This window comes from Oncorhynchus nerka, linkage group LG27 (genome assembly GCF_034236695.1).
Source record: "Oncorhynchus nerka isolate Pitt River linkage group LG27, Oner_Uvic_2.0, whole genome shotgun sequence".
NCBI lineage: Eukaryota > Metazoa > Chordata > Actinopteri > Salmoniformes > Salmonidae > Oncorhynchus > Oncorhynchus nerka.
Window position 1 is genome coordinate 77548955 of NC_088422.1, and position 24104 is coordinate 77573058.

Genomic DNA, 24104 nt, shown 5'->3' on the forward strand with positions numbered 1-24104 from the left:
GATTCAACATCATCAGAGAGATATTTTTGGTTGAAATTACGTGGAAACAACATTGATTCAACCAGTGGGCTGTGGTCTTAGAAAAATGTCAGAAGCTTCTATGTGAGTGACTGTAATCCTTTCATGTTGACTTTCATCTGAGATACATTTCCAGAATTCACCGAGCACTTCCACTTCATCCTGAATTCACCGAGCACTTCCACTTCATCCTGATGTGGAGGCTATCTCAGGTTGCATTGAGATCAATGAAGCGTCACACAATATAGGAGATCTTTCTCTGATATTTCTTGGAAACACACACACTTAAACACATTCTCTCCCCCTGAACATGCACCCTTCTTCCCTCTCTCTCCCACGCATGCACTCTCCTGCCCTCTGAGGTACGTGTAATGACGGATAGGTGATACAGTGGCGTAAGAAGCAGTTCCAACATGCTCGCTCAAGACAGCACGTTCCTGGGTGACAGGCAAGCTTTAAGCAGGCAATGGTGTGTGTGGGTTGGTACGTTTGTGAGTGTGTGCGTGTGTGCATGCATGTTTGTGAGAGAGAGAGAGGGCGACAGAGAGAGAGGGCGACAGAGAGAGAGTGTGACAGAGAGAGAGGTAGAGAGAGAGAGAGAGAGGTAAGGAGAAAGCAGGTAGGGAGGGGCGTGTGGAGCACTTCTGAACCCAGTAAACACTATCTAAAGCTTGTCAGCCTCTTCCCTCTCTCTTCTCTCCTATCTGCTGGACATGAACATGAACTTGTAGCTTCACACAATTCCCTGTCCCTGAGATGACCCCAACCACCGTAGTACTTCTCAACCTGACTTACACCTGGGCTAAGGTGCTTAGAGGGAGGAAAGAGAGAGCGAAAAAGAGATGCCATTGTCATTCACAAAAGAGTCTGAGTAACTACATTGACAAAAGAGCATAAAGTACACTGACAAAATGGTGCATATCAGGAGCATTTCTATACTATGTGTCGGGTATGATTTACAAGCCTGAAGGCATGAAACATCATTGAGTTTCTGCAGATAACAGTGAGACAGTGAGAAACACTGACATAAGTCAAGTAACCATATGTTTAATGGGGATTGTGTTGCATTACATCCTGTAAAACCATTTTAGGGCAATTCCATGCCAGCGGGAGCAGAACATATTTTTGGTTCTTCTCAGATTGTTCTGGCAATTCTCACATAAAAACTTATTTGGGAGGAAGGATGTTTGAAATGCTTTTTACATTTGTATCACAAACCATTTTTAGAAAATCATGATGAAAGTGGCAATTTCAGGCCCTTTTTAGACCTATACATGCCTCCTGTAAGACCCTATGATCTGTGAACTGTACAGTACATGATACAGACAATATCTTGGTCTTGAGCTTAGAGGGCCTAAAATTGCCAATTTCATCATGATTTTTAACATCCGTCCTCCCAAATAATTACTAAGTGAGTATTGCCAAAACAATCTGAGATACCAAAAATATTTTGGGAATCGCCCATTACTACTACACCTGATGCTGTAATATAGTAGAAACAAATAACAAGAAGACGGTATCAGCTGAAATACTGTTCATCTCTGGTATCCCTCCTCCTAACCTGGAAATCAACAAGTGCTGTATCACATTGGAATCGCTTGATTATTATTATCATCATAATCACTATAATTCAACTCATTTCCATCTATTTTATGGGCTACCGTATACCACAGCTAAGAATTATTTTGTGGACTGTTCAATGCCAGTGTTAGTCATGGTCCTGGCTATTACTCATGCTAGAGGAATCATCATGTAATGTAGCATACCTGTACATTTACTCACTGCTCTCTCTCTCTCTCTCTCTCTCTCTCTCTCCCTGTATACACTAAACCAGCTGGACCACATGAAGTTAACAAGGGGAGATATGGATATTGTCAGCTCCCCACCAATGCATGTTTCATCTTATCTGTCTTCTTCCTGTCTCCCCTCCTTTCACCACTCTCCTCTCCCTTGACCACTCTCCTCTCCATTGACCACTCTCCTCTCCCTTGACCACTCTCCTCTCCCTTGACCACTCTACTCTCCTCTCCCTTGACCACTCTCCTCTCCTCTCCCTTGACCACTCTCCTCTCCTCTCCATTGACCACTCTCCTCTCCTCTCCTCTCCCTTGACCACTCTCCTCTCCTCTCCCTTGACCACTCTCCTCTCCTCTCCCTTGACCACTCTCCTCTCCTCTCCCTTGACCACTCTACTATCCTCTCCCTTGACCACTCTCCTCTCCATTGACCACTCTCCTCTCCTCTCCCTTGACCACTCTCCTCTCCTCTCCCTTGACCACTCTCCTCTCCTCTCCCCTGACCACTCTACTATCCTCTCCCTTGACCACTCTCCTCTCCATTGACCACTCTCCTCTCCTCTCTCTTGACCACTCTCCTCTCCTCTCCCTTGACCACTCTACTCTCCTCTCCCTCCACCACTCTCCTCTCCTCTCCCTTGACCACTCTCCTCTCCTCTCCCTCCACCACTCTCCTCTCCTTCCACCACTCTCCTCTCCCTCCGCCACTCTCCTCTCCTCTCCCTTCACCACTCTCCTCTCCTCTCCCTTGACCACTCTCCTCTCCTCTCCCTCCGCCACTCTCCTCTCCTTCCACCACTCTCCTCTCCCTCCGCCACTCTCCTCTCCCTCCACCACTCTCCTCTCCCTCTACCACTCTCCTCTCCCTCTACCACTCTCCTCTCCCTCTACCACTCTCCTCTCCCTCCACCACTCTCCTCTCCCTCTACCACTCTCCTCTCCCTCCACCACTCTCCACTCCCTTGACCACTCTCCTCTCCTTCTATTCCTCTCCTCTCCCCCACCACTCTTCTCTCCCTCCCTCCCTCCACCCTCTCCTCTCCCTCCATCACTCTCCTTTCCCTCCACCACTCTCCTCTCCCTTGACCACTCTCCTCTCCTCCCACCCCCCTCCTCTCCCTCCACCACTCTTCTCTCCCTCTACCCCTTTCTTCTCCCCCCACCACTCTTCTCTCCCTCCACCACTCTTTACCTTTCCTCAAGTATGACAATTGGGTACTTTTTCCACAACTGCCCTAACTTGACTTCAGTCTTCGCCAATGAGAACCAAGAGGGGCCTAGCTTTGTCCTTCATGACTGGAAAAGGTCTCGATTCTAGGCCGTAGAAAATCCTACATCCATCTCATTAGATCAGAACAGGATGGATCAACAGTGATTCATATTATTGATTTGCATCCTAAAAGGACAACACACTTACATTATTTGTCTACCCATATGATGTGGAACATTGTCAGGTTATTAGATGTATATGCTTCAGTAACAACAGAACACCATGGTTGTAACAACACTTTAAACAGCTCCTTTGTAAATGTGTAGAATGTGTTTGTTTTGGGTCCACACGGGTAAATTAGACAGTCACAGAGGATTTTCTCCTGAATAACTGGTCAGGGCATAGCACTTTCCATTCCGCTTCAGGCAACTTTGATGTAAGGCTTGATCATACCTGTAGTGATTACTTCTATCCGTTACGCCCATTGCTGCTTATTCATTGTTCACTAGATATATCAACGTAATTACACCCAACACAATGTTGAAAAACAGAATGCTTCCCACCACTAGATCACATAACTACACGAGAGTTGGATGTGATACCAACGCTGCCACCAATGTAGCGGAAGAGAGTGAAATCTGCAACAGGCTCTAACAAGCGCTCATACGTGGCAAAGTGAGCTCTAACGGCTGTTGCCATGAAAGTAGGCCTCTGGGCAGAGGCAGAAGGCCTACAATGCTGGCATATGTCGTGTTACAATAGTCTAAGTATACAACATGATTGACACGACCGTAATAATCATCATGGCCTTGGAAGTGCCATAAGTGTAAGGCAACATAATTCATTATTTTACATTAACCTGTTTAACTGCATTAATATGGGTTAATTGAACATAGTCCAGACTCGTTATAGTTGCAAATACCATGTAGTTGCACCAGGGGAATTTAAACCAAATACCATGCAGTTGTACCAGGGGAATTTAAACCAAATACCATGCAGTTGCACCAGGGGAATTTAAACCAAATACCATGCAGTTGCACCAGGGGAATTTAAACCAAATACCATGCAGTTGCACCAGGGGAATTTAAACCAAATGCCATGCAGTTGCACCAGGGTAATTTAAACCAAATACCATGCAGTTGCACCAGGGGAATTTAAACCAAATACCATTCAGTTGCACCAGGGGAATTTAAACCAAATAGATTATTTTTGCAGGTCTTCTGTTTCCCCACATTTATTGATGAATTAATTTCCCATCATGTAAATGTATTCCCATTCCCCAATCAAATACCTTCATCAATACCACAAAAAAAAGCCAAATCAGCTTTTTACTCCAATCTGGCAACCCTCATAAAATATGACAAAAGCAGAGAACACTGAGAACAGAGAGGGTTATGTCTGTGCATGCCACTCTGATATTTCCTGCACTTATCTCCTGTACCATCTTGTCCTGCATGCAGGATTTCACACTACTACGTGCCTACGTACCATGCATGCCCCTCCTGTGGCTGGAGGGGGGGGGGGTAAAGGGAGAGAGGGTGGGAAGAGAGAGAAAGAAGAAAGCAAAAACAAATGTCACAATATCCCCAGGCAAGCTGAGGCTGAACAGTAGCACATGGGCATTTTTTTTGCAAGTGTTATAATTCCAGCTGCTTTTAATTGGTAGGTGGCGGTTGGGAGCTGGCTGAGAATCAAATGGGAATACACTGTTCACACCTGACAGACAAAGTAATAGGGCTGTTGGCAGATTGATTTGTAGCCCAGTTTGATGGGACACTGGAAGGTAACATCTGAGAACTGAGAGTCCAGGGGCTTTCTACTCCATCACAATAGATACCTAATCACATATCTATACTACAGTGTAGTTAAAGGGGGTATACTCTGCCCTGTAACCATTATAAAGGGGTACGCTCTGCCCTGTAACCATTATAAAGGGGTACGCTCTGCCCTGTAACCATTATAAAGGGGTATGCTCTGCCCTGTAACCATTATAAAGGGGTAGCTCTGCCCTGTAACCATTATAAAGGGTATGCTCTGCCCTGTAACCATTATAAAGGGCTCTGCCCTGTAACCATTATAAAGGGGTACGCTCTGCCCTGTAACCATTATAAAGGGGTATGCTCTGCCCTGTAACCATTATAAAGGGGTATGCTCTGCCCTGTAACCATTATAAAGGGGTACGCTCTGCCCTGTAACCATTATAAAGGGGTATGCTCTGCCCTGTAACCATTATAAAGGGGTACGCTCTGCCCTGTAACCATTATAAAGGGCCCTGTAACCTTTATAAAGGGGTATGCTCTGCCCTGTAACTCTGCCCTGTAACCATTATAAAGGGGTATGCTCTGCCCTGTAACCATTATAAAGGGGTACGCTCTGCCCTGCACCTACCATGTTCCTCCACACGGCCCATCCCTCAGTCAGTCATTAACTAACTAAACATAACAACGATACTTACTTTTACTTTACATAATCAAACTACTGATTTACTGCCATTCTTCAGCGGGTTGATACAGGGCCAGGACAGAGAGCACTGGTTTGATTGAGTGTATTCATCTCCTCTCAGGAGCAGGAGGCCTGCAGGGGGTAAAGTGAGGGGATGGTGCCAAGCAGTTAGTTAGACAGACAAACATAACGTTGCCTCCCCGTATATGTTACTGTATAAGCTACTGGAGGAGGTGGAGGTTGTTTTTCTGTTTGGGATGCTTGCCTTGTAGCCCCTGAGTCAGAGAGCTGAGGTGGGGTGGGTGGATGGGGAACACCAGGGCCCTGCGGGGACGGTTGTTTATTCAGGACAGGTAACACCCATGGGCATACACAAGCACACCAAAGCAGGGAGTCTATCTGTTTCTCAGTTCCTGACTGTCACTCCCTCCCTCTCACACGCATACACATACCTACATCAGCTACCATACATAAAAACACACACTAACACTCAATAAAGGCAGGATATTGCTCCATGGCCATGTGTACCATTGGCCTTGTGGCATGGTACCCTCAGAGGTCGTGACCTGCGGTGCGGTGTCTCCTTAGTGGTTCCTCATTTACAGCCAGCTGCTTCAATCTCCTGCCGTGTGGGGCGGTAGTCTTACAGGCCACCGGATTATAGCTTCTCCTTCACACAGCACAGGCAGAACAGCGACTGCATGATGTGTGTGTGTCACAATTACATGGGTTACAATGGTACATTTAAATTTGATTTAAGTTCAATGAATGCTAAAGCTGAACATATATTGCGTGCTGCTATACCTTGTTTGTTCACAACAAGTTAAACGGAGTAAGTCGGGCGAAGGACCACAAACCACAGCGGTTATGAGAAAACGTTGGATCAGAAACATATGAAACCGAGAGGTATGAGTGAGGGGCAAAATGAGTGTTGAATTTTACAAGTGGTAACCGGAAGGCAGTGAAAAGGATCAGCAAAACAATGAACTCATATTACTGATGATAACAGTCAGGACTATTGTCAAGACTCCTTCTATATCTAACGTTACAGCTGCTCACCCTGGGATCACATCCTCAGAGCTGGTGTTGGGGGACCCGTAGAGGAAAGCTGCAGCCCCTGACACAGTATAATGGATGTCAGGGGTTCTGACACAATACACAATACTATTAAACCACATGCAATGACTCAGAAGACTGACTTCGTGATGATGGCCTTAATGATGGACTTAGTCACTTTTGCTATAGGAAATGTTCCATAGCACACATCATTACTGATTGATCCCTTTGACAAGTAGAGCTAGACCTAGTCTCTCGTGACTTATTTGGTTGTGGGTGCAGAGATTAACCTACAACAACATTGCGAGTCACCCAACAGTCATAGCAGTGATAACACACGTGTATGAGTGTGTAGGCTGCTCGCACACATCCACCCATTCAGTAGCCAGTGGTGTCAGACATCCTGTCTCAGTAGGGTGAAAGGTATTGTTATGCTTGAACCGGGTTCAGTCCATTACTCAACAGGGCCCTGGGGATAAGTCTTCTGTGCTGTCCAAGAAAAACACTGCATGGTGCAGATAGATGCCTGGCCACAACACAACGCTCTCTCTTTCACACACCTTCCCACAGACTGACAGAATGCACACAATATGAAACAACTCAGACAAGAGATTGTTTTAACCATCCTGTCTCTGTAGTATCACTCTTTTGGCAAAGCAAGAATGTTGAAATTATTTTAGGTAATTTAGTACATTTTTTGTGAGAGTAAATCTGCACATGTCAGAGACCTTGACAAATTTTAACACTTAAAGTGTAGACCTAATACTACAAATATTAACACTTAAAGTGTAGACCTAATATTTCAAATATTAACACTTAAAGTGTAGAACTAATACTACAAATATTAGGCATATTGAGCATTTGTGCTTCTAACATTAGTTAATATATTTGTTTATTAGAAATATCCCTTTTAATTAGCTATTTATACAAAAAACACAACGAAACACAATTGAAGAATGTAGGGAGATCTTTCTGTAGGCCGACTTCAATATCTTACGATGTTCTGGTAAATATTTAATGTCCGTTTGTTTTATGGCCAAACACTGATTATAGTGCACTAGTTTCTATAGAAGAAATCCACATTTGAGTCTGGCCAATCTCTGCAAACTTTTCTATTTAGACAACAGTAGCGTGCTTCCCAAAAAACGGTCGGTGACTGTTTTGATAAAAGGGGTGACCCGCGAGGTTGGCTGATGCCTCCCCTGCTCTCTCTGTACACAACCTCGCGACCCTTGGCACAGCCAGAGCAAACACAGTCTGCACGCAATGCCGGGTCTGTGGCACAATGATTAACCCGTAAATGTGCTGTCAACCCGCTCCGTAGCCTGCGTAGCCCGCTGAGAGAATTGGAGGGGCAGACGAGGTTAATTTGTTTCACGCATGGCTCGTTTTGCGTGTCAAGCCTATCCATATCTTCTTTCACTATGTGGTTGTATATCTGTCTTTTGTACACGCGTTTCATATTTCCTTTCTTTATGACATGTCCTCTTTATTTTTTCGCTCCCCGTTTGAGTCAGCGTAAAAAAAAGCGCATGGCAGCTTCGTGCGTGACAGAAAGATGGATGACCGAGATATTTCCGCACGCAACTATTGTTTTTCCCAGTGAGTATTTTTAACTTTGGCTTGCTTAAGGACAGAGAGAGACCGGGACTGTTCGCTCAGTTACTAATGTTATGTTCACTCCAATCCGTGAGGGGAAGGTGATACAATATGGGGACCGGCCCCCTCCTCTCCCTGTTCCGAACCCCAGCATTCCTGTGAGTGCACTTCGAGCCGGCCGCGGGAGCGAGCGAGACAGAATGTTGCTCAATTACAGTTTGTGTATAGTGTAAGTGATTGCGTGTTGACTTACTCAAGCCAGAGGGGGTTTGTATGAGGTCACAGTCACACATTCATGAGTTGTGTCATGACCTAAATTCTTAGAAAAAAAGGTTCCAAAGGGGTTATTTGTAGATGGATAGGGTTCTTCCAAGAACCCTTTTCATCTGAAGAATGAACCCTTTTTGGAAGACAATGATTCTTTGTTAGGCAAAGAGTTCAACCTAGAACATTTTTCATCCTAAGAGCCGATTTTGGAAGAAAGGGTTCTTTGGTGATTCTTTGGAAAGCAAGAAGGGTTCCACATAGAACCCTTCTGAATCTGTATAAGCTATTTTATTGTATTTTTTCTTTCTTTATTTTAAATTGTGCCTGAGCAATAATGTTTACCTCAGTGTTTAAACTTTAACATCAGGAATTTTAGTAATCTGCTACATTTAAAAAGATAGCTGTGAGAATTGTTTTAGCTGTAATGATATGGGAATATTTATGCATGTACTGTATCTGGTATTCCCTTAATCATTTTACAAATACATCACTGACATAGTTGATATCTTTGCCATGATTTCTGTTTTTCAAATGAGTATTTTCTGTGAATTTATTGAGCAGAAAGTAGGAGAATAGAAGGGAGTATGAGTGAACCAGCAATGTATAGTATGGTACACAGCAAATTGGCCAGTTTTACCTAGTGTTGATTTTTCAGTGTAACATTTCGAGTGGATTCAGGAGTTACATTCAACACTCAGTGGTGTAAAGGAACCCTGTGTTGGTATGAATAAACAGAGTTAAGTGTGATTATGAAATGTTTATCTGTGTGGAGTAAATCACTCAAAACCACACCGATCATTATCATATTTCCCAGCATGCTCTATTGCAGGTAAATTTTTCAGAATTGTTTGTTTCAATGTCTGTGTTTTGGCATGCACATTTATTGGTTGATTAATCTTATGCTACACAAAGATTAATAACATACATTTTCATAAACTAATCCAATCCAAATCAGTCAGGTTTCAAGACTAGTCATTCAACTGAGACTGCTCTTCTCTGTATCACGGAGGCGCTCCGCACTGCTAAAGCTAACTCTCTCTCCTCTGCTCTCATCCTTCTAGACCTATCGGCTGCCTTCGATACTGTGAACCATCAGATCCTCCTCTCCACCCTCTCCGAGTTGGGCATCTCCGGCGCGGCCCCCGCTTGGATTGCGTCCTACCTGACAGGTCGCTCCTACCAGGTGGCGTGGCGAGAATCCGTCTCCTCACCACGTGCTCTCACCACTGGTGTCCCCCAGGGCTCTGTTCTAGGCCCTCTCCTATTCTCGCTATACACCAAGTCACTTGGCTCTGTCATAACCTCACATGGTCTCTCCTATCATTGCTATGCAGACAACACACAATTAATCTTCTCCTTTCCCCCCTTCTGACGACCAGGTGGCGAATCGCATCTCTGCATGTCTGGCAGACATATCAGTGTGGATGACGGATCATCACCTCAAGCTGAACCTCGGCAAGACGGAGCTGCTCTTCCTCCCGGGGAAGGACTGCCCGCTCCATGATCTCGCCATCACGGTTGACAACTCCATTGTGTCCTCGTCCCAGAGCGCTAAGAACCTTGGCGTGATCCTGGACAACACCCTGTCGTTCTCAAATAACATCAAGGCGGTGGCCCGTTCCTGTAGGTTCATGCTCTACAACATCCGCAGAGTACGACCCTGCCTCACACAGGAAGCGGCGCAGGTCCTAATCCAGGCACTTGTCATCTCCCGTCTGGATTACTGCAACTCGCTGTTGGCTGGGCTCCTGCCTGTGCCATTAAACCCCTACAACTCATCCAGAACGCCGCAGCCCGTCTGGTGTTCAACCTTCCCAAGTTCTCTCACGTCACCCCGCTCCTCCGCTCTCTCCACTGGCTTCCAGTTGAAGCTCGCATCCGCTACAAGACCATGGTGCTTGCCTACGGAGCTGTGAGGGGAACGGCACCTCAGTACCTCCAGGCTCTGATCAGGCCCTACACCCAAACAAGGGCACTGCGTTCATCCACCTCTGGCCTGCTCGCCTCCCTACCACTGAGGAAGTACAGTTCCCGCTCAGCCCAGTCAAAACTGTTCGCTGCTCTGGCCCCCAATGGTGGAACAAACTCCCTCACGACGCCAGGACAGCGGAGTCAATCACCACCTTCCGGAGACACCTGAAACCCCACCTCTTTAAGGAATACCTAGGATAGGATAAAGTAATCCTTCTCACCCCCCCCCCTCCCCCCCTAAAAGACCTAGATGCACTATTGTAAAGTGGCTGTTCCACTGGATGTCATAAGGTGAAAGCACCAATTTGTAAGTCGCTCTGGAAAGAGCATCTGCTAAATGACTTAAATGTAAATGTAAATCTGTTAGTATTTGTACTTATTGCACCCGTTACTGAGATGGTTGTCCTAGATTAACGAGAGTGACTTACAGTAGTGAGGGCATAAATTTTTGTACTTGTTTTTTATATTTGTTCCCAGGGGAATTGAACCCACAACTCTTGCATTGCAAGTGCCATGCTATACCAACTCAGCCACACAGCTGATTTCCCACTGATAAATGCATCACTCCCTGCACTTAAAAAGACTACACATTCTTCCATCTTAGGGTTTGGGCCATCTTCAAGTCAAAAGAAAAGGCGGAGGCAAACCCTCTCAGATGTCGTTAGCTTTTTCAGGGGAACAAGTACGGACGTCGTCGGACGGGGCTACAGTGTCTCCCGACCCCTCCTGTCTCAGCCTCCAGTATTTATGCTGCAGTAGTTTATGTGTCGGGGGGATAGGGTCAGTCTGTTATATCTGGAGTATTTCTCCTGTCTTACCCGGTGTCCTGTGTGAATTTAAGCATGCTCTCTCTAATTCTTTCTTTCTCTCTCTCGGAGGACCTGAGCCCTAGGACCATGCCTCAGGACTACCTGGCCTGATGACTCCTTACTGTCCCCATTCCACCTAGCCGTGCTGCTGCTCCAGTTTCAACTGTTCTGCCTGTGGCTATGGAACCCTGACCTGTTCACCGGACGTGCTACCTGTCACAGACCTGCTGTTTTCAAATCTCTAGAGACAGCAGGAGCGGTAGATATACTCTGAATGATCGGCTATGAAAAGCCAACTGACATTTGCTCCTGAGCTGCTGACCCGTTGCACCCTCGACAACCACTGTGATTATTATTATTTGACCCTGCTGGTCATCTATGAACATTTGAACGTCTTGGCCATGTTCTGTTATTATCTCCACCTGGAACAGCCAGATGAGGACTGGCCACCCCTCATAGCCTGGTTCCCCTCTAGGTTTCTTCCTAGGTTTTGGCCTTTCTAGGCAGTTTTTCCTAGCCACCGTGCTTCTACACCTGCATTGCTTGCTGTTTGTGGTTTTATGCTGGGTTTCTGTACAGCACTTTGAGATATCAGCTAATGGTTTACAGTACTCCATAGAATTGGTAATAACAAGTGGTAATAACACAGTAATAACATGGTAATAAAACACAGTAATAACATAGTATAAACAGTAATAACATGTTAATAAATAAGTGTTGTGTGCTTTGGCATTGTGTGTATGAACAATGGTGATATTGTCGCTCTCTCCTGACTGTTCATGCATGTTTTATTTTCCTGAGAGTTCAAAGAAGACACTTCCAATCCTCTGGTAGCACAGACTGTTCTGTCTGTTCTGTCAGACTAGAATAAAAGACTGAGAGATGAGTGCACCAATCTGACCTGTCACCTAAGTGGTTAATTGCTCTAACTACCAGTCTGTGTACAGGGGTTAGTTGACCTCCTCCATAACAAACTCCTGCCCTCATGCACACACAACAACACGCCCTCACACAGATGCAAACCCACTCACGAAAAATTCCCTCACACTCACACACACATACCTGGTTTGAAGGTGTGTGACAGGTGTTTGGTTATTGCGTGCCAAAGGACTGAAGACTTCAGCTGCCTTTACAGTCATTACTCAGAAAGGGAGATTCTTCAAGGGAATTTCAATTTGCTGTGGGCTAAACAGTGTTTTAGTTATGATGTGAGCTCTGTAAATGGACATCCTGGATGTATGTGTGTGACCCTAACATGACTAAATAACAGACTACTTGAACATTTCCTATTGATATTTGTTACGTTATTGTCCTCAATTGCTGCCCTATATACATAGACTTGGAATCACTAGCCAGTTTAATAATAGAACATTAGTCACTTTAATCATGTTTAAATTATGTTTACATACTACTTTACTCATCTCATATGTATATACTGTATTATATTCTACTGTATTTTAGTCAATGCCACTCCAACATTGCTTGATCGATTATTTATATATTTCTTAATTCCATTATTTGACTTTTAGATGTGTGTATTGTTGTGAATTGTTAGATATTACTGCACTGATGGAACTAGGAACACAAGCATCTCGCTACAACCGCAATAACATAAATATGTGTATGTGACCAAAAATATTTAATTTGAATGTAATTCCATGTATGAACCTGCGTTGCAACTAGAGGTCATACAAACTGTTGGAGGTCATTGAGCAAGTCACTAATGATGAGCAGGGAGTGGCGTGTTAGACCATAACCAGATGAACAGAGAAGCCTATTTCAAACGGGTGTGATCCTGATGATGTTTACGTTGAATGCTGGACCTGTATGGAATAATGTCCGTCCCATGGCCTCTCACGCTATCGTCTCCCTCTCCTCTCACAAAGCTGTGCGTAATGCTTAGTGTGATTATATACTTTATGTTTATGCTTAATAAATCAGCCTTTGACTGTGTCATGCTGTACCAGTGAACCGTCTCATTTGGAGAACTTTGTTTTTAAGCAGCTCTTTGAAATGTCATAAAATGGTTTCCAAGTTCATACGCGAAGGTACCTGCCATGGTTGACATTACCGTGACTATGCAGGTCAATTGGTATTTGGTGGATTTAGGCAGTTGACTTCAGCCAGCCAGTTGCATGCCTGCGTGAAGCCTGAGTGGTAGATCGCATGACTCCAAAGCCCAAGATCCTCGCATTTACAGAAGCTATAGCGCGCGAATATGTGCACCTCCGTGACCAAGAAAAAGTCTCACGTCCTGCGCTCTTTGTTCTGCAGCGTTTAAGACCCTTGTGTCTTTCCATGGGCTGCTGCCTTCGCGTGACTGACCAAGCAGATTTAGGATTGTCCCGAAGACCAAGCCCACCCCTCCGTGCGGGAGCTCCGCTTTCTCACGCGAACTGCAGGAGCAGGAACGTAGCGCTGAGGGGCGCGGGCGGGCGGCGAGTGTGCGAAAGCCCAGCGACTGGCATTATCCATCATATTGAGCATGGCAATAATACGGTGTGTAGGCCTATCTCGGAGGAGAAAAAATAAGCGATTTAGAGCGTCTCTCAATATTATTATAGTGTTCATATGCCTCAAACAGTGGTAAATGAGTCATTTTTTTTTCTTCACAATTTCAATTACACATTGGCGTCTTTTATCTTGGCTTTGGAGTGACACTTCACTTTCCTCAAAGTCTGCACATTTTGGGTTGCCTACTAGTTGTGATCCAGGAATGATCATCCAAATGTTTAACTATTTAGGAAACTAATAGCGACGCTGTCTAATAGCCACACATTCATACACTGAATTGTGCAGTTAATGTATTGAGACCTCTTCAAGTTGAATTATGCTAATTATTTAAATTGAGCAATAAAGTTAACCCATTGTGAATTATACAGTCCTACAGTTAACCCAAAACCGAATGTTTAACACATTAGGTCTTGGAAGTTTAAATACAGGCAAGACAAAATATAGAGGCATATTGTCAAGTAGGCAAAATACAATTAATATAAAGCCATTTACCTGTTGAAAATTATGATATAGAGAACAACTAAAATAAAATAACAAAGAGATTAGTGAATGCTTAAAATATAGCCTAATTAACCATAATTGTCTTCAATAAAAACTTAATTAAAACATCATTGCCTTTTCTATGGCGTATGCCTACAAGCCAATAGTAAACCATTTCAGCGTGTTTATTTGTATATGGACAGGCCATTGTGGAACCAATGATAGAGGTGCATAATAACGCATGTCTGCGCGTAAATCCTGCACTGATAGGAGATTTGGTTAAATGTCTAATTACGCACGTGAATATTAAGTTAGGATTTAGTCGAGTGAGATTTCTCAGCAACAAGTTTTGTTTATCAATCAAAGCATATAGGCTAACAGCCAGCCTAATATGATGCTGGTTAACAGGAAAGTCGTATATGCATCCAAAATACGTTGTTGAAATAAGTAAATAAATAATAATTTAATTCTGAGGAACAGATTTTGTGCATGTTGTTCATAACCATAAAGCCTTCTATATCAATGGTGCTTATATGCAATCTATACAGGTCCTTTTCAGTCGATGTCCTCATTACCGCTGAGAATGTTTCAGTTCATGGTCCAACTATGTTGGAAATCCCTCGTATTACTGTGCAGAGTCGATATATATTCACTGTCAGAAGGCTATCTGGAATAGGATGTACATTTCCTAAAAGAAGAGAGACTGTAAGGGTAATGAGGAACTCATTCACTCTTTCACCCCTGCAGTGCTGACAGAATACTCCCCCACCCCCACACCCCAGCATCCTTAACCAAGGGCTGGGGGAGGCGAGGGCTTGGCCAAAACGCTCTCACGCAACTTGGCCAATCTTTAACTCGAGTGCTAACAGGTACACGCACGCGATGGCATTTGACAGTTTTTATCACGACTTGTTTCAAAACAGACTCCGCTCAGACTGGTGTGTTGTGGATGCTGAGGTCTAGAAGACTCTATTCTGGGTCTTAATACATATAACTTACATTTGAGTAAGTTCCAATTGGGATATTGATTAACACAACAGGGATCCGAAGTCAAACACTTTGGATAGCTTACACAAGCAGACAAGACAATATAGTATCTTATCTCAATCGAATGTTTTATCCTCCATGACACACTTGATAGGTTGGCTACATTTGTTTCCTATAAGTTAATAAGACGCACACGTCTTCCCATTGTCCTTATATGCACCACCGTTATACTGTTGACAGGTTGAGTGAGATTTATCAAACTGTCAAAGATGAGTCTCTTGATTAAAAGTACTTCGGGGCTGTAAGTTCTCCCGCTTGGGATAGGCTACACCTTTGCACGCTATCGAAATCTGTTGCAATGAGTAGGCCTAAAGGAAAGATTGCCAAAGGGTTTATGACTTAATAACTAATGCGTAACAATGTCATGTTAATTAATTTATGTAACAAGTATTTAAAGCGGAAATGTTGATGTTTGCTAATAATAAAATATAAAAATGAATACCACTGGAAACAGACTAGACACTGATGGTAAATTTACTTTTGAAAATATTGTGGGCCCAAAGTGATTAAGCTTTGTGTCCTTAAATTAGTTGTGGAAGAGTTCATGTTCAATAGATCATTGAGAATAAATATTTGGATCAGGCCCAAAGTACTGTCATCCTTATACAATGTGCTTTATATAACTGTTTTCATGAATATGTTCCATATACTTTTAAGATAAATAGTTCATAACATGATAAGGAGTGGGTGAATTGCCTTTTTTCAATATGGCTTATTAGCCTACTGCCTACCATAGCCTGCAAAATTAGGCCCAATACTCTAACATTAATGGGGAAAAAATAATAATAAAATACATATAAATATTTAGGCCTAAACAAATATATAAAACAAAAAAATACAAATATAATTACCACATCTATAACATTATAAGTAAGATGTGTAGTATGATGAATATGTATGATAGTGATTATAAGTCTACATCTACATGGTTGTGCTAATGATTATGATGATATATTATGATTAAAAGTTAGGCTGATTGTATTATTGTATTGTTATTACACAATAACACATTTAACATGCTCTACTTCAATTGCAAATATAATTGGTGATCATTCCACAAATCAATGGGTCTTGTATTCCTCTTACCTGACTGGCTTCTTCTGTATAGTGTGTTTTATAACTCCCTCCAACAGGCTAATGAACATCTGAAAAGAGACTCATCCAATTATTCTGATATAAACCTAAAATCAAATCTAAAATGTAAAAAAAAAATGTTTTAAAGTCATATGAATGTGGAATAGCCTACTGAGAATGACTTGTTTGAGAATTAAACATGCAGTCTATTGAATTTCCCTATGGTTAGACATTCTAAAAGGTTTTTATAACAAACTATATGAAATTGTATGTATATCTTTTTTTAATAGGGCCCATCACTGATATATCAGAGAAAGCATGCACTCATAGAAAAAAATATTTTACTCCTTAGACGTTTATTTTTATAATAAAGGCAAGCTTACATTATATATATATATATATATATATATATATATATATATATATATATATATATATATATAAAATACATTTAAACTCTGTTTTTCACAATTCCTGACATTTAATCCGAGTAAAAATTCCCTGTTTTAGGTCAGTTAGGATCACCACTGTATTTTAAGAATGTGAAATGTCAGAAAAGTAGTAGAGAGAATGATTAATTCAGCTTTTATTTCTTTCATCACATTCCCAGTGGGTCAGAATTTTACATACACTCAATTAGTATTTGGTAGCATTGCCTTTAAATTGTTGAGTCAGGTTTGTAGGTCTCCTTGCTCGCACATGCTTTTTCAGTTCTGCCCACAAATTTTCTATGGGATTGAGGTCAGGGCTTTGTGATGGCCACTCCAATACCTTGACTTTGTTGTCCTTCAGCCATTTTGCCACAACTTTGGAAGTATGCTTGGGGTCATTGTCAATTTGTAAGTCGCTCTGGATAAGAGCGTCTGCTAAATGACTTAAATGTAATGTAAATGTAATTGTCCATTTGGAAGACCCATTTGCGACCAAGCTTTAACTTGTCTTGAGATGTTGCTTCAATATATCCACATAATTTTCTTTCCTCACGATGCCATCTATTTTGTGAAGTGCACCAGTTCCGCCTGCAGCAAAGCACCCCCACAACATGATGCTGCCACAACCGTGATTCGTGTTTAGGATGGTGTTCTTCGGCTTGCAAGCCAAACATAACGATGGTTATTATGGCCAAACAGTTCTATTTTTGTTTCATCAGACCAGAGGACATTTCTCCAAAAAGTATGATCTTTGTCCCCATGTGCAGTTGCAAACCGTAGTCTGGCTTTTTATGCGGTTTTTGAGCAGTGGCTTCTTCCTTGCTGAGCGGCCGTTCAGGTTATGCCGATATAGGACTAGTTTTACTGTGGATATAGATACTTTTGTACCTGTTTCCTCCAGTATCTTCACAACGTCCTTTGCTGTTGTTCTGGGATTGATTTGCACTTTTCGCAACAAAGTACGTTCATCTCTAGGAGACAGAACGCGTCTCCTTCCTGAGCGGTATGATGGCTGCTTGGTCCCATGGCGTTTATACTTGCATACTATTGTTTGTACAGATGAACTTAGTACCTTCAGGCATTTAGAAATTGCTTCCAAGGATGAACCAGACTTGTGGAGGTCTACAATGTATTTTCTGAGGTCTTGGGCTGATTTCTTGAGGTTTTCCCATGATGTCAAGCAAAGAGGCACTGAGTTTGAAGGTAGACCTTGAAATACATCCACAGGTACACCTCCAATTTGACTCAAATGATGTCAATTAGCCTATCAGAAGCTTCTAAAGCCATGACATAATCTTCTGTTTAAAAGCACAGTCAATAAAGTGTATGTAAACTTCTGACCCACTGGAATTGTGATACAGTGAATTATAAGTGCAATAATCTGTTTGTAAACAATTGTTGGAAAAATTACTTGTGTCATGCACAAAGTAGGTGTCTTAACCGACTTGCCAAAACTATAGTTTGTTAACAAGACATTTGTGGAGAGGTTGAAAAACGAGTTTTATTGACTAAGTGTATGTAAACCTAAGTGTATGTAAACTTCTGACTTCAACTATATATATATATATATATATATATATATATATATATATATATATATATATAGTTGAAGTCAGAAGTTTACATACACTTAGGTTTACATACACTTAGTCAATAAAACTCGTTTTTCAACCTCTCCACAAATGTCTTGTTAACAAACTATAGTTTTGGCAAGTCGGTTAAGACACCTACTTTGTGCATGACACAAGTAATTTATATATATATATACACACTACTCATTGATGTTTCCGCTTGATATTTTATTACACCTCTCCTTCAGACAGCCGCTGCTGCTGGCAAGCCAAGAGAGGGAGAGAGGTTACGTCACTCAGACATCAGCCAATGGAGCTGAGAAGCGCTCTATAAAAGAAGTTCCCATTCTTACTTTTAAGTACAGAGAAACGGAGTTCTCTTATAGCAAGAGAAAAAGCTTTGTATAAATATAACCTCACCTGCAAACTTCTTCAATCTCCCTGCAAGACGGCTCAATTGGCTCATAACGGAAGGTAATACAAATGGTAAACATATGTTGGAATAGCAGGTGTCTTTTTGTTGTGAATGACGTCTCGAAATAACATTTATTAACTAGTTTGCACATAATATTAGGACTGTTTTTTTCCCTTCTTTAAAAAAATACAATATAACAAGCTACAAAATGCATTATACACTGTTATCTTGTACCGTTTATTCTTGAGTCTTCTTTTTAGTATAATCTATTCGATTTTTTTTTACGTACGTGTAGGCAATGTAACAGTTAAGGGCTTTAAAACATGTTTCTAATACTATACAGCCTTTTATGTAGCCTATGTTTAATGGTACAAGACAGGTAGAGTAAGGTGGCTTGCAAAAGCGTGAAAAGTGTGAGTGCACCATGCGTAAAGTACATGGGGCTGTATGCGTAAAGCATGCAGTCAGCATGGCATCACTCGTGCGTAATTCCCCCAATGCAATTGTTGAACAATGTTATCGAGCAATGTTTATTACTCAGCTGGAGTATTTTTCTCGCTCACTATTAATCACTAAAACATGTACCTCTCCTTCTTACAGATTGTGCACAAGCCACTAAAAAACACATATAAAAATGGTTCTGATGATACTACCCATTATCGGCTCAGTCTCTGTGTCTGAGGGGCTGGTGGCCATAGTAACACTATGCCTGGTGTACATGCTCATGAAGTACAAGCACACAGAGATCCCAGAGGGACTAAAACGGCTCCCAGGACCAAAGCCCCTGCCCATCATCGGGAATGTGCTGGAGGTGCACAATAACCCTCACCTCAGCCTGACTGCCATGAGCGAGCGCTACGGCTCAGTCTTCCAGATCCAAATAGGGATGCGGCCTGTGGTTGTTCTGAGTGGCAATGAGACAGTCCGCCAGGCTCTTATCAAGCAAGGGGAAGACTTCGCCGGGAGGCCCGATCTATACAGCTTCAAATTCATAAACGACGGCAAGAGCTTGGCCTTCAGCACCGACAAGGCTGGAGTGTGGCGCGCCCGCCGCAAGCTAGCTATGAGCGCCCTCCGCTCTTTCTCCACCCTGGAGGGATCGACTCCAGAGTACTCCTGTGCCCTGGAGGAGCACGTCTGCAAGGAGGGAGAGTACTTGGTAAAACAGCTGACCTCCGTCATGGATGTCAGTGGCAGCTTTGACCCCTTCCGCCATATTGTTGTATCGGTGGCCAACGTCATCTGTGGAATGTGCTTCGGCCGGCGCTACAGCCATGATGACCAGGAGCTGTTGGGCTTGGTGAACATGAGTGATGAGTTTGGGCAGGTGGTGGGCAGCGGCAACCCTGCAGACTTCATTCCCATCCTTCGTTACCTGCCCAACCGCACCATGAAGAGGTTTATGGATATCAATGACCGTTTCAACACCTTTGTGCAGAAGATTGTCAGTGAGCACTATGACAGCTATGACAAGGTAAATAATACATTGCATCATGTTTCAAAGATGTTACATGTTTCATTCCATGTTTGATCTATTGCTGTTTGTTGTCTGTGATACTGATTGTCCATTGTTCTGTTTTCAGGACAACATCCGTGACATCACTGACTCCCTCATTGACCACTGTGAGGACAGGAAACTAGATGAGAACGCCAACATCCAGGTTTCTGATGAGAAGATTGTGGGCATTGTCAATGATCTGTTTGGGGCAGGTGAGTTGAGTAAAAATAACGCAACAGTTATGCTGAGTCACTCCATATCATTTGAACAAATGTACATTTGTAAGATGTTTTAATTATGCAATGCGGCTTCTGTCTCCCTCAAGGTTTTGACACCATCAGCACAGCTCTGTCATGGGCTGTTGTGTACCTTGTGGCTTATCCAGAGATCCAGGAAAGACTGCATCAGGAACTGAGTAAGTTGAACCTTGCTGGTTTTAACAGATAGTTCTGTTCCCTAAATGAAATTAGTCATCCACAGAGATCCTATAAATCAGTTCTATATGTAATTCTATAGAGTCATGATTCAAAATATTGTGGCTTACTGACCTGTCACTACCTGTCCCATTATTTTTTGATATCCAATGTTCTCTATTGTCCTCCCAACAGAGGAAAAGGTGGGAATGATTCGCACTCCCCGTCTCTCAGACAAAATCAACTTACCTCTGCTGGAAGCCTTCATCCTGGAGATCTTCCGGCATTCTTCCTTCCTGCCGTTCACCATCCCACACTGGTGAGTTGCACTTGCACCTGCTCAAAACACAAATTTACAATATCAGCCAAACAGACATTTACAATATCAGTTACACATTATAGACACATATGGCATGGTCTGACTGGTATTGTCAATATTCTTTTAGCACGATCAAGGATACATCCCTCAATGGCTACTTCATTCCCAAGGACACCTGTGTCTTCATCAACCAGTGGCAGGTCAACCATGACCCGTGAGTAGTATTTTTAAACTAAAAGTTCTCAACCCTATTACTATGCAACTACTGTGCAACAACAGTGTTGTTAATGTAGTAATTACAGTTACTACACAGGTATAACAAGAACCTAATGTAAATTGTTACCTCTGTGCTCTTCAGGGAGCTGTGGAAGGAGCCTTCTTTATTCAACCCTGACCGTTTCCTGAGTGCTGATGGCACAGAACTCAACAAGCTGGAGGGGGAGAAGGTGCTCGTATTCGGCATGGGCAAGCGCCGCTGCATCGGTGAGGCCATCGGACGCAACGAGGTCTACCTCTTCCTGGCCATCCTGCTCCAAAGGCTGCGCTTCCAGGAGAAACCTGGGCACCCGCTGGACATGACCCCAGAGTACGGCCTCACCATGAAGCACAAGCGCTGTCAGCTGAAGGCTAGCCTGCGGCCATGGGGGCAGGAGGAGTGAGGGCCATGGTCACATTTATGATTCTCAACATCACTATAACTGATTTATAGTTAGCCCTACATACTTGATGGCATGAGATGAGTTCAGATTTAAATGTCAGAGGGTACATTTTCTCTCTAGGAACGACTGGGCTTGACACCTCTCTTGATTCATTGGATAATTAACAGTGAGGGAAAACTGAGTCAAATTGTAGACAATTTGATATCGATAAAATTATAATCTGAAATGGTATGTAGGGGGATTCCAAACAAGTGTTGTATTGGATAAAGGACCTTCACAAACTCATAGAGTTGATTAGTTTCTATGACCAGCATACCACAGGGCCTCCTAGAGTTTGTCAGGTGTTGCTTCAGGAGATACTGTAGCTGTTTAGCTGCCTTTTTGTTCTACATCATCGTGTTTTACTGCTCCTCTTGCCTTGATCACAGCTCATAATACTGTATCAGATCGCTTTAAAGAGGATACATCTTTAAAACATATACATAAACCCATGACGGGGTTTTAAAGAGCATTGTTTTTTAGTTCTATGTTTGGGTCTAATTTTTTGCTACAGAATTTTTTGAGGCAAACATATTACAACCTACATCATAAAGTGCCTGTTCTCGTACTTTTTTAGTTATTGTTCAGGTGGTCACAGACAGAGTTGAATGGATGTATCCTCCCAATTCTAAGCTAGATATTTTTATTCCACTGAATAAATCAGTCAAATGTGGACACAACACACTGAAGCTATGTTTGTATCCCACCAACATGTGATTGATTGTTTGTGTACATTTTTAAGCCTAGATGTAATTTGGAAAGTCCTTTTTTGAAATGTGCCTAAAATGTGTATATATTGTGGTGGCTTTTTCAGGACACCAAAATACGTATGTATTACTGACTGTGTTATAAATGTCAACATTTTATAATGTAACGAAGGACTCTTGAAAACTAAAACCCCAACTGTATACACTATGCATTGTGTTGTTGGTAGCTATCTAGGTAGCTACTGAAATAAAAGCTGAAAATCAATTAACTTGTGCTCTCTTTTCTTGAGTGTGTTGGCCTCTCATTGACAACCCATGCATGCATTCACAAGCTAATATACACAGGCCAATCATTAGGAGAGGACATCGGTATTTGGCTGATCAAAGAGTACATCTGTAACACTACTAGCTAGATAAGATAGGGTTGGATATCATCACTTACCTGTGTACAAGACTTGGACTTCTACTACAAAAACAAGCAGCACACAAAGTGAGCACGTTTTCATGAGTTTTTATTTTATTTTTACCTTTATTTAACCAGGCAAGTCAGTTAAGAACAAATTCTTATTTTCAATGACAGCCTAGGAACAGCGGGTTAACTGCCTGTTCAGGGGAAGAACGACAGATTTGTACCTTGTCAGCTCGGGGGTTTGAACTTGCAACCTTCCGGTTACTAGTCCAACGCTCTAACCACTAGGCTACCCTGCCGCCCCGAGTAAATAAGCTATAAACTTGCCATTGGTGCAATTATTTAAAACAACCTTTGTTGGCATTGTAAATAATGCCTTCACTTTTTATCATAATTGCATTTACCTTAATACACCTTTGCAGCAACATGTTGCCCCATTGGTGCCCCCCTGCATAAACAATCAATGAACGCAGGTGGGGAAAGCGAAGGAAGTGACGTTGTGACCAGGAAACAACACAGATTCTTCGAGTTCAGAAAGTGTTGTTAGCAAACTCATCACAAAAAAATAGGTATTGTAATGACCTGACTAGATCATAAATGAACAATTGTCCAGACAGAGGCTTGAGTTTGCGAATTGACGGTTTATTAAACCAACTTTACACAGGCTACTGTTTGGGCCGTAGCACACGCCAAATAGATGACAGATAACCCACAAGCCAATCGTGACCTTCTCTTGTGAAGCCCAGACGTAAGAGAGAGAGAACAAAGGCTGAACCTGGTCTTAACTTCCAATGCTCCACCCCCCTGCCCAACCCCCCTCCACGCCACTCCGCCAACCACCAGGATGCCCGGCATCAGAACATTCCAGGCATTCCCGTGATTGGCAGATAGCAGGTTGATTGACATGTCGGACCCCGCGAACACCGGGTACTGGTCAGTACAACACAACCACCTCCTAGCCTAGCACATAACACACAGCTGTCTGTGCGGGTCGCTACACAGCCCCCCACCACAAAGTCCCTCGTCCCGAGGGAACAAACAAAGTCTCTGAAGCGACCCGGAGGTCTCCTTTGCCTGCGTGGCCGTGATGGTCGCAGAGTGCCCCTCTGGGAACCAGGGGATGAAGGCAGGGATATGGGGGACAAGGAAGCGGGAACGGGTAATACAGTCCGTGGCTCTGGGGAACCACGCGGTGACACAGGGGGAGACAGGGGAGTGGGCTGTCTGGAGCCTTGTCTGCGGCACCTGAGGGTGGGTGCCTGGAGAATGTCATTGCCAGAGAGGGGAATTGTGGGGGTTCCTGGGGTTTGGGGAGAAGAGGCCCCTCTGTATGGGGCTAACCTGTCCCGGTGCAGTGCCA

The 24104-nt window shown here is 43.1% G+C and overlaps 1 protein-coding gene across 1 annotated transcript; it reads left to right on the forward strand.

Annotated features, from left to right (window-relative positions):
• The first annotated feature begins 18638 nt into the window (after positions 1-18638).
• LOC115112463 (cytochrome P450 1A1) lies at positions 18639-22600 on the forward strand. Its single transcript, XM_029639546.2, has 7 exons — positions 18639-18759; positions 19301-20174; positions 20284-20410; positions 20524-20613; positions 20807-20930; positions 21058-21144; positions 21289-22600. The coding sequence occupies exons 2-7, from the start codon at positions 19335-19337 to the stop codon at positions 21587-21589; spliced, it is 1569 nt and encodes a 522-aa protein (XP_029495406.1). The 5' UTR covers positions 18639-18759; positions 19301-19334; the 3' UTR covers positions 21590-22600.
• Positions 22601-24104: the final 1504 nt, after the last annotated feature.